General features: G+C 40.8%; 1 protein-coding gene across 1 annotated transcript in view; it reads right to left on the reverse strand.

The window, feature by feature from the left end:
• Positions 1-7811: 7811 nt before the first annotated feature.
• GTF2H1 (general transcription factor IIH subunit 1) overlaps positions 7812-12082 on the reverse strand; it is a 35934-nt gene continuing 31663 nt past the window's right edge. The window contains exon 15 of the mRNA XM_029915401.1: positions 7812-8531. Coding sequence (XP_029771261.1) covers positions 8445-8531 — 87 coding nt within the window. The 3' untranslated portion in view covers positions 7812-8444. The remainder of the gene's footprint in view (positions 8532-12082) is intronic.

Here is a 12082-nt window from a genome sequence, read left to right on the forward strand (position 1 = left end):
TCTTAACTATAGAGAACAAACTGATGGTCACCAGAGAGGAGGTGGGGGAGGGGATGTGAGCTAGGCATGGGGATTTGGAGTACACTTGTTGTGATGAGCACCAGGTGATGTACGGAAGTGTTGAATCACCACATTGTACACCTGAAACTAATACAACACTGTATGCTAACTAACTGGAATTAAAATTAAAACTTGAAAAGGAAAGTTGGTTGAGAAAGTGGAGGGAACCTTAGCCCCCACCCAGGCCACAGGGCTGGACTTCTATCTGACCCGCAGGTCCACTCTCCTCTTCCCAGCTCTGGGGGGCAGTGGGGGGCTGACCTGAATGAACCACACAGCAGGGGTGTCCCGTGTTTTCTGCCACCGCCTTCACCGGTGGACACTCGAAGAGAGGGAGAGTGAGATGGAGCTCTCCCTGGGGACCGTGGGCGGGCTGCAACCCTTAACCCGTGACCCTTCTGTCCTGGTAACCGTTCCTTTCCATCACCTCGTCAGGCATAGGCAGTTAGGGATTTGCCCTATTCCTTATGGTTTCTCTATACTCTGCCCACACCTTTGGAAATAGTCTCCTTATTAATCTCCTCCAATTACCCAATTTGAGGGTGCCATTTGTTTCCTGCCAGGACCATGACTGAGGCTGTACACGATATTTACATAATCAAAATGTAAGTACTGAATACTGATTATCAAAAAACTGTGAAATAACTATATTGGGAGGATGGAGAGAGGGATATGGGAATAATGGTATAAGAACACTAAAATCCCAGGGGCGCCTGGATGACTCAGTCAGTTCAGCATCTTGATTTCCGCTCAGGTTGTGATCTCATGGTTTGTGGGTTTGAGTCCTGCATTGGGCTCTGTGATGACAGCATGGAGCCTGCTCCGGATTCTTGCTCTCCCTCTCTCTCTGCCCCACTTCTCCCTCTCAAACTAAATAATAAACATTAAAAAGCAAACACTAAATCCTCAACTACCAAAATAGAAAGTCGGCAGATAATAATAAAATTGATAAATTAAGGGGGTGCCTGGGTGGCTCAGTCAGTTAAGTGTCTGACTTCGGCTCAGGTCATGATCTCACAGCTCATGAGTTCAAGTCCCGCATTGGGCTCTGTGCTGACAGCTCAGAGTCTAGAGCCTGCTCCAGCTCTCTCTCTCTCTGCTTCTCCCTGGCTCATAATCTCTCTCAAAAATAAATAAACATTAAAATTTTTTTTATCTTTAAGGAAATAAAACTGATAAATTAAGAAAGAATGGTATATAAGTGAAAGGAGTTGAAAGTGATTGATTCTGTGAGGGGGGAATAAAGAGCAGGGAGCACTAGGTTGGTGGACATGATGTTCTGGTATGTGCCTTTTAGTGCTTTTGACCTTTTAAAATTATGAGCAGGTTGGGGCACCTGATTGGCTCAGTCAGAAGAACATGTGGCTCTTGATATTGGGTTTGTGAGTTCAAGCCCCATGTAGTGGCTTTTTTAAAAAAATTAAAAAATTAAAAAATTAAACTATGAGCATGTGTAACTTTGTTAGAAAACATAATTTTTGAATAGTTTATTGTCACGTTGGTTTCCATATAACACCCAGTGCTCTTCCCCACAAGTGCCTCCTCCATGTCCATCACCCCCTTCCCCTTACCCCCTCCCCCTTTAGTCCTGTTTGTTTTCAGTATTCAAGAGTCTCTCATGATTTGCCTCCCTCCCTCTCCCTAATTATTTTTTCCCCCTTTCCCACCCCATGTTCCTCTGTTAAGTTTCTCTTATTAGACTTATGAATGAAAACATATGGTATCTGTCCTTCTCTGCCTGACTTACTTCGCTTAGCATGACACCCTCAAGGTCCATCCACTTTGCTACGAATGGCCAGATTTCATTCTTTCTCATTGCCATGTAGTACTCCATTGTGTATATATACCACATCTTCTTGATCCACTCATCAGATGATGGACATTTAGGCTCTTTCCATGATTTGACTATTGTTGACAGTGCTCCTACGCCTCAGCACTCCCGTATCCTTTGGGTAAATCCCTAGCAGTGCTATTGCTGGGTCATAAGGGAGTTCTACTGATAATTTTTTGAGGAACCTCCACACTGTTTTCCAGAGCGGCTGCACCAGTTTACATTCCCACCAGCAGTGTAGGAGGGTGCCCGTCTCTCCACACCCTCGCCAGCATCTATAGTCTCTTGATTTATTCATTTTAGACACTCTGACTGGTGTGAGGTGGTATCTCAGTGTGGTTTTGATTTGTGTTTCCCTGATGAAGAGTGACGCTGAGCATCGTTTCATGTGTCTGTTGGCCATCTAAATGTCCTTTTTGGAGAAGTGTTCATTCATGTGTCTGCCCATTTCTCCACTGGATTATTTAGAAAACATAATTTTTAAAAAATCCAATGTCAGAAGAAAACGACAGTGAAGCCTCTTTTATTCTTTTGAGGACCTAGCATACAATGCATGCTTAGTGGTACCAACAGCAGAGTTCAAGCCTTGTGTGGCTTATCCCTACCAGCTTTGGATCCAAGATTCTGTCTCCTTCATTGCATGTCAGGAGCATGAAGCAGTCTCTCAGCCTTAGAGCCATCTGTGCTTGTCAGTGCGTGGCTGGGACAGAAATAAAATAGCTCTCCCTCTCTCCATTATTTATAGCAAGTAGAAAAGAAAGTTCCAGCCTGCCTGGGCAGGGTGGGGAGACAGTGAGTGGGGCAGGAAGAGGTCAACAGTTTGCAGCTACACAGATTTACATTCAAGAGCTGTGTTTTAGTCAGCTCTCAGCACCCAAGTTGGGAGTCAGGGGCTTTAGGAACATTGTTTCACCTTTCTGAGCCTCGGTTTATTCCTAAATAAGCCTGATGAGGGCACAATCTATTTTACCCATCATCTAGGACGGTGCCTTTTCATGACTGGAGACTGTAAGGTGGGGGCTGTGGACTAACGCATAGTAGGAGCTTGGTAAATAATTCCTGAACGAATCCTAAGGATTATATAAGAATATACTTATGCATGGCAAATAGATCTAAAATATACCAGTATCTTTCCTTTACTCTCTGCCTCAGCTGCCTATGTTGATATTATATACTGGCCTGAGTCAATAAGCTTTGAGCTGAAGTCTGGTGATGATCATGATGATAAATGACAGAAAGAACATTTATTGCTTAATTTATGCCAAGTGCTATTCTAAGTACTTACATTTATTAACTTATTTAATGATAAAAGATCTACAAGGACTATTAGTATCCCCATTATACAAATGAGAAAACTGAGGCACGAAGAGATTAAGTGATGACACCACTTGTACATGGCAGGGCTGGGATTTGAACCCAGACAGCTCAACTGTACATACAGCTTAAGTGCTTAATCATGTTTTTGTTTTGTTTTGTTTTACTATTCATGTAGCACAGAAAATGGATCACTATTATGCTTTTAAAGAAATTCTTTCTTGCCTAAGCTAGAATTGTCGAGACGTCCAATCACTGTATTTAGGTCTGTGGAAATGTTCACGAAAGCCTGTTAGTTACCTTGTTTTGAAGAGAAACCCTTTGCACCTACTGAATCAAGTTTCAAGGTTGCTCTCCTGGTAACTTTTTCTTTTACCTCAAGTTTGGGCCCAACCTCTATTTTTTTAATTTTTATTTTGTGATTATTGGTATTTTATTGCTAAGGAGCCCACTTCTATGACTGTTCTGTTATCCGCACAATCACCTAATCAATGAAGTACTACTATAATTCCCATTTAATAGATGAAAAAATGAAGGTATAGATTAAATTGTTTTAGGTCACACAGCTAGTGAGCTATGCAAGTCCAAAGTCTGTTCCAACAGCTCTGCTAGAGTATGTCTCTACTGCTCAAGAGTCTGCAATTAACCCCATTTAAGCCTATGAGAACACTTCTCTCCTCCCTGTATTTGTGGGTGTAAATGTTCTTGGTGATAAGGATCTTGATTGCACATGTAAAGTTCAAGGAATTTTTGTATTCAGGTCAGGCATAGCCTTTTCTTATGGATAACCAGGTGCCTGAAATAGCACACTAATGGATAGGACCATAATTCACAACAATTCGGCTTACAGAAATCGGACCATGGATGGATTCTGTTAGGAGATGAGACCATTATTAAGGTTTATCTTAAAGGGCATGAATGTGTGCAGATATCTCTTGCCAGAAATAGGCTGTAGGTTAGAAAATTAATGAAGTGCATAAAAAAATGTCCATTAAAAAAAGCACTCTCAGAGTGAGGTTTGGGGGTAAGTGTACAGAACTATCTTCTATTTTAGATTATTTCAGTACTATTCAACCCTTAAAAAATTGTGGCTCTGTTCACCAGACAGCTGCTTGAATGAGAGAAATAAATCTGAGTAGTCAAGGACTTTGAATTCTAATACCTAGTGAACTGAAATTTATACTTGTTGGGTGGGCAAGTCCAGTGACATAAGTGGAAACATTTCTGTGATTATAACTAGTGTATAGCTGAGGCTTGTTTTTTTAATCCAATCCTTTGTAAGAGTTCAGAGTGTTTGCATTTAATGTAATTGCCAATAGATCGGGTTTAAGTACCATCTTGCTATTTGTTTATTTCTATGACTACAGAAACGCAAAATTTAAAAGTTAAGCCAAAATTTATCTTCAACGTGTCTGTTCCCATTATCAGCTACCCTAATAAACACAGCAGGCTATCAGGTGGTCAGAGAGAAATTAACGTTTTCCAGGCTGTGTTCTTAGTGCACTGTTGAGGAGGCGGTGCATGGAGAGAAGCTGGATCTGTGGCTCTCTCTCAATAGGTGCAGGTCCATGTTTGTCTTATGTATTAGGAATTCTATGGACGACTATGAAGACAGGATTCTGTGGTTACAAAGTCAGAATTCTTAAGTCTTTTCAGGGACGTTAATATCTTCAAGCGATACGGACTACAAAGTAGAGCCAATCACCCCTGAACCAATCCTCCAACTCTGGACAGTTTAAGAGCTGAAAATATCTTGGGTTTCCTTGGCCTCGGAACCGGGAGAACAGCTGAGTCTTCAAGAAGCTAAACTCGGAAAGGGCAGAGGTAACACGCTGAGGAATCCCATGCAAGTCTTGACACTGCCTGGAGACAGCAAATCTAAGTTTAAAATAGGCAGCTTTCCATCCCAGGGCCACTGTCAACTCCAGGTTATATATATATATAGAGAGAGAGACAAGAACTCTCCCTCTAGATGAGTGGGTTACCTTTCTAGTACAGAGTTTGAAGCATTCTTTTAATTTTCCAGACAGACATGGGGGTCACAATGTAGCTGTTCATTTTGCAGGGTTAAGTCCAAAGCAGACTACCACTGCTGACTTCCTGCTTCTCTCAAGGAGAAACTCATTCTCCTAAAGTAGGACATACTTTATTACATTTTGCAGCGCTCTGGACCCGTTGTGCAGACTAACCCTATACTGTGATTTGCCATAAAAGCAAAGCAGAATAGAATCAGAGAGGCAAGAATATCAGGGAAGTCAAAAGAAAAACTAATCAACGGAGGTGTGGCTTGGGGAATAAAAGCTTCCAACTTCACGAGCATATTACCCTGAAGGCACTGCAGCTTGCAGTTCAGGGCGAACCCCACTTACTGACAGTGTGTATCTGGGTAAATTACGGAACATTTAAACCATCTCTAGTTTGTAAAGTAATCTGTGGCACCAGCCTGCTTTACTGGTTATTGTAGGAATAAAGTGAGACACAGCAGAAAAGGTACTATCGTTCTCCACAACGGGAAGGTAGGAAAGTAACAAGCCTAAACCACTGCCAAGGTTCACTTTGAAGAGTCCAAAGATCAAAGACTTTATTATATTTATTTTTTTAATGTTTTTAAGAGAGACAGAGACAGTAGGTCATCGGGGGAGGGGGAGAGAGAGAATTCCAAGTGTTGCCAGCGTATAGCCTGATGTGGGGCTTAATCCCAAACTATGAGATCATGACCTGTGATGAAATCAGAGTTGGATGCATAACCAACTGAGCCGCCCAGACACCCCCAAGGATCAAATACTTAAAAAATGCAAGCTAGACATGATTTCTGGTGAAATCGCCCTTAAATCCTCATTTCCTGTGAGACTTGGACATACACCTAACGTATGTCTTTATCCAAACCCTATTTACTAGGAGGGTTTGGATCTAGTTTCCAGTCTGAATTATTCCAAAGGCTTTTTAGGTTTGGCCTTCCTAACTGCCAGATTTTTTTTATCTATAACCAACCAATCAACCAATCAAAAAACTCTCATAAAAACAACTTACTCAAAAATTTCACTGACATAACCCATGCCTAATGGAGAAGGTCTGATTCTCTTACCTTGGCATACAAAGCTATTTGCAACTTGATTTAAACTGATTTTCCCAGTCACTTTTCATTCTCAACCCTCTGATCTACCACACTGGGGTCTTTCTAAGGCCTTCTACTTTTATCATGCCTTTCTCTAGTTAATATTTAGTAGAGCCCAGCTAGTTCCCCAAAATGGTTTCTCTCTTCAGTCTCCATTACATTTATCACTTAATCTTTTTTTTAATCTTTATTTTTGAGAGACAGAGTGAGCAAGCAGGGGAGCAACAGAGAGAGGGAGACACAGAATCTGAAGCAGGTTCCAGGCTCTGAGCTGTCAGCACAGAGCCCAAAAGGGGGCTTGAACTCATGATTGTAAATTCATGACCTGAGCAGAAGTCAGATGCTCAACCGAGTGAGCCACCCCGGCGCCCCCACTTAATCTTTAACAGAGCACTCAACAGAGCACTTTATTCGTTTCTGCCTGCCTTTCCCAACAGACATACTCTTCTATTTCAAACATTTTCCTACCTGCTCCATTGTTATTGCTTAGAGTATTTGTAGTGATCATACACTTGAAAAGCACTTTGTAAAACTGTAAGGTGTCAAGGATTACAACACCGTTACTATACTGATCTGAAGGAGAGATGGGAAGACTGAAGCTGAAAGGGATGTTGCCCCTTTTCTCTTACCAGTTCAAAATCCAAATTTTGGACCTGCGGTAGCTATTATATAAAAGATAATCAGGGTTTCTAGTTATGGAATCTGTCAGTCATGAGGTACAGCACACGAATAGTCAGTGGTACTGTAATAAATGGTGACAGATGGTAGCTACACTTGTGAACAAACAGCGTAACATGTAGAGTTGTAGAATCACTATACTGTAAACCTGAAACTAACAGAACGTTGTAGGTCAACTATACTTCAATTAAAAAGTTTTTTTAAATAACAGGAGAAAAAAAGTTAAGACAACCAGCTTGCACAATGGCTTTAAGAAAGAGTAAGTAGCCCACCCAGGTAAATATAACATGTGAGAAACCATAAAGTATCTTAACAGTTAAAAGAGTATCTATAAAAAAGTTTTACTTTTTTCTGTAATTTTTAACACAAGACATCTAAGTCTAGATAAGCAGTGAGTTGATCCTATTAGGAACAAAATACGGCATGATTCCAGAAACAAGAATTTTTTTTTTTTTTTTTGCATTTAGGCTTTTCAGTCACTATGCCATGATTATCGACTCGCCAAGGACAGGAACAGTCAGATACTCGAGAAAAGGAGATATGAGAAACATCTTTTATTTTTTTTCTAAAGAGGTGAAAATAAGTAAGATTTCTTATATTTCTCACTCATAAGATTTTTAAACTCTTAAAAATGCAATTTTCTCTTTTCAAAGCACATGCCATCTTAAAAAAAAATCTTAGCAATGTACATTTGCACTCAAAGAAAAACATGCAGTGCCATTGTCTTCTGACAAAATTCTGCATAAAAAACCCCACTCAACTTTCTGCAAATATGTTCCCTCTTAATCATTTAGGGACTCCAAACCACAAACATTCAGTGCAACATTTATTGTTTCTTATTTCCGTAGGAAACACAGGACCAATGATGTCTTCTGACTACAACTGTTTCCTGATGGTTGAGCAACAGTCTCCTGCTTTACTTTAAAGTACTCTCTTTAACTTGCTGATGGAAGGTACGACTAGAATTCAGTACAACTTGAGGATCCAAGTGGAGGATGGAGGAGAAATACTTAAGGTGTACCCTGTGCCATAAACTTAGGAAGAAAATTTACAAAGGAAAAAAAAAAACCTCAGATTTTATCAATGCACCCTTTTAAAAAGTTTTTTTTTTAATTTCTGAAAGCAGCTTAATGTGAATCAAAAGCAGTTCCTGAGTAACTGCAGTAAACAGTGTCTCTTTAAAATATATATATATGCATATATATATATTTGCAACTTAGCTCATTTTGGTTCTGCCTTAATTTACCTCCCCAGCTTCGAGTTTAGTCACAGTTCCTTTCCTTTCAGTTCACAATGTGCAAGTACAACAGCATCAGCTCCGAGAGTTGGCATGGTGCAGATGTGTGTCACTGCTGTGATCATCGGCATGTCTCAGGCCAGGTTTCCACAGTCGCGGCAGGTCACAGTTCTCTTGATCTCACAAAACCTGTGAGAGCCAGGGACACCTCACGTTTTCTTCATCAGACGCCGTGACTGCCACTTGTGGAGCTTGTTGTAGGCGGTCTGGAGCATCTCCTCTATGTGACTTACCAGCTGAAAGACACAGTAAGACACTTTAGTAATAACCGGGCAAAGCTGGGGAAGTTAATGCTTCTGATCCAGAGCAGGCACGTCCTTCAGAGTGCGGTTTCTCTGCTCATTTGTATTACCCCAATGAGTTAAAGTGCAAGCCCCCTGTGAAGGTATTACCACACACATTTTGTATATAAGATAAGAGATGGTGGGATAGAGGCTGGACATTCACCTGCTCCGAGTTGTAGTGTCTCCTCGGTCATTAAGCAGCTAAAGGACAATTCATAAAAGTTGAAACTGGCCTGCAGGCCTCTTCTCACAAATGAGGGAGGTAAACTAAAATGGTGATTTCTAGATTTAAACATTAGTCTGCTGACTGAGGCCAGGATGGTGGCATCATCACCATTATCTTACGGAACATCTGAAAGATGTCTTACTCTTCTGAAGATTCTGCTGTAGCAGGTCTGGGATGAGATCCAGGAATCTCTGACATTCAAAAGCTCCTAGAGTTAATGCTGCTGCACACCCAATCTTGTGAAGCACTTTTGTAAGTTCTTTCTGGTCTTTTCCAGCTCCAAGGTTACAAAATTTCAATAAGACTCAGTGGATTAAAGAAAATCTAAACAGTGTCAATGCTTCACATACGTACTCTGTTGCACCTTAGGTCAGGACTATGTATCTTGAGTAGAAAAGAGTGTTGCCCTCATCATGGATATAACTAGAGGTCAACAGGACCATATCGATCTAAGATGATAAAACCTTGGAGGAGAGTTATCTTTGGAATATCTGTTTCCTTGGAGGCAGACAGTGTAATGTGGTTAGAAATACAAGTCTGGCAAAATCTACAAGTCAGTTCTGGCAGATGGAGACAAGAAGTCCTAAATCCTTTTAGCATGTCAATGACTTAGATCCAAGCCGACATAGAATTAAAAAAACAAACAAAACACTCTTATATAACCCATGTGTTATCACTATGGGGGGCTGGGGGGAGGAGGTATTATGTTATTTAGTTCTGTCTGGAATGTTATAAAAATTATTTATCTTACTGGATGGGCAGCAGTGGTTCCACAGTGCCAATTAGAAGAGATGGATGGCAAGCCCTCCTGTAAGGTTGTACAGGTATACCTTGTTTTATTGTGCAAAGTTTTATTGTGGTTCTCAGGTAGTGTTTATTTTTTTCCAACAAATTGAAACTTTGTGGCAACACTGCATCAAGCAAGTCTATCAGCACCATTTTCCCAACAGTATTTGCTCACTTTGTGTCTCTATGTTACGTTTTGGTAATACTTGCAATATTTCAAACTTTTTCATTATTAATATATTGTAATGGTAATCTGTGACTAGTGTGACTTTGACTTTTTTGCAATTGTTTTTGGGCACCACGAACCACGCTTGTAAGAAGGTGAACTTAACTGATAAATGCTGCGTGTGTTCTGACTGCTCTACGGATTAGCCATCCCACTCTCTCCCCTTCCTCAGGACTCACAACAATATTGAAATCAGACCAACAAATAATCCTACAGTATTCAAGTAAAAGGAAGAGTTGCATATTTCCCACTTGAAAGCAAATGCTAGAAATGATTAAGCTAGTGAGGAAGGCGTGTTGAAAGCTGAGACAGGCTGAAAGCAAAGACTCCTGTGCCAGTTAGCCAAGTTGTGAATGCAAACGAAAAGTTCTTGAATACATGAATGATAAGAAAGCAGTATGGTTTTATTGCTGATAAGGAGGAAGTCTGAGTGGTCTGGAGAGAAGCTCAAACCAGCCACCGCATGCCCTTTAGCCAAAGCCTAACCCAGAGCAATGCCCTATTCTGTTCACGGCTGGGAGAGGTGAGAAAGCTGCAGAGAAGTGTGAAGCCAGCAGAAGCCGTGCCAGAGATTTAAGGAGGGAAGACAACTCTGTAACAGAAACAGTCAAGGGGAAGCAGCAAGTGCTGACGTAGAAGCTGTGTAGTAAGTTATCCAGAAGATCTGGCTAATTAACGAAGGTAGCTACTAAGCAACAGATTTTCAATATAGACAAAACAGCATTCTATTGGAAAAGGCCATCTAGGACTTTCATAGTTAGAGAGGAGAAGTCAATTCTTGGTTTCAAAACTTCAAAGAACAGGAGCTAGTGTAGTTGGTGACTTCTGCCTGTGCTCTATGAATGGAACAACAAAGCATGGATTACAGCACATCTATTTGTAACATGGTTTAGTGAATATTTAAGGTCACTGTTGAGATCTACTCAGAAAAAGATTCCTTTCAACATATTGCTTACTGACAATGCACCTGGTTACCCAAGAGCTCTGATAAAGATAAAATGAGATGAATATTGTTTCCATGCCTGCCAACCCAACATTCATTCTGTAACCCATGAGTTAAGGAGTAATTTTGACTTTTAAGTCTTTTTATTTAAGAAATACAATTTCTAAGGCAATAACTGCCATAGACAGTGATTCCTCTGATGACCTGGGCAATGTAAACTAAAAACCTTCGGGAAAGGATTCACCATTCTAGACACCATTAAAAATATTTGTGACTGAGGATGCCTGGATGGCTCAGCTAAGTGTCTGACTTCAGGTCAGGTCATAATCTTTTGGTTTGTGAGTTTGAGCCCCACTTTGGCATCTGTGCTGACAGCTCAGAGCCTGGAGCCTGTTTCAGATTCTGTGTCTGCCTTTCTCTCTGTCCCTCCCCCACTCTCCCTCAAAAATAAACACTAAAAAAGTTTAAGAATATTTGTGATTCATAGAATGAGGTCAAAATATCAAGATTAACAGCATTTGGAAGAAGTTGGTTCTAACCCTCATGGATAACTTTGAATGGTTCAAGACTTCAGTGGAGGAAGTAACTACAAGGTGGTGGAAAAAGCAAGAGAACTGAAATAAAAGTGGAGCCTGAAGATATGACTGAATTGCTCCCATTTCATGACAAAGCTTGAACAGATGAGGAGCTGCTTCTGAGGGCCGAGCAAAGAAAGTAGTTTCTTGAGATGGTATCCACTCCTGGTGAAGACTGTTGAAATGACAACAGAGAACTTCCAATATTACACACACTTAGTTGATAAAGCAGCAGCAAGGTTTGAGAGGGCTGACTCTGAATTTTGAAAGTTCTACCGTAGGTTGAAATGTTAACAAACAGCACTGCATGTTACACAGAAATCGTTTGCAAAAGAGTCAATGTGGCAGACTTCACTGTTTTCTTATTTGTTTGTTTTAATATTTATTTTGAAAGAGAGAGATAGAGGGCAAGCAGTGGGCAGAGAGAAAGGGAGAGACACAGAATCTGAAGCAGGTTCTAGGCTCTGAGCTGTCAGCACAGAGCCCGATGTGGGGCTTTAACTCATGAACTGTGAGATCACTACCTGAGCAGAAGTCAGACACTCAACCAACTGAACCACCCAGGCACCCCTACTGTTGTCTTATTTAAGAAATTACCACAGCCACTCTAACCTTCAGCAACCACCACCTGATCAGTCAGCAGCCACCAACAGAGAGAGAAGGTAGAGGGAATTTTAGCAATATTTCTAATTAAGGTATGTACAATGTTTTTTAAAAGTAATGCTGTTGCACTTTTAACAGACTACA

This window comes from Suricata suricatta, chromosome 11, assembly GCF_006229205.1.
Source record: "Suricata suricatta isolate VVHF042 chromosome 11, meerkat_22Aug2017_6uvM2_HiC, whole genome shotgun sequence".
Classification (NCBI taxonomy): Eukaryota; Metazoa; Chordata; class Mammalia; order Carnivora; family Herpestidae; genus Suricata; species Suricata suricatta.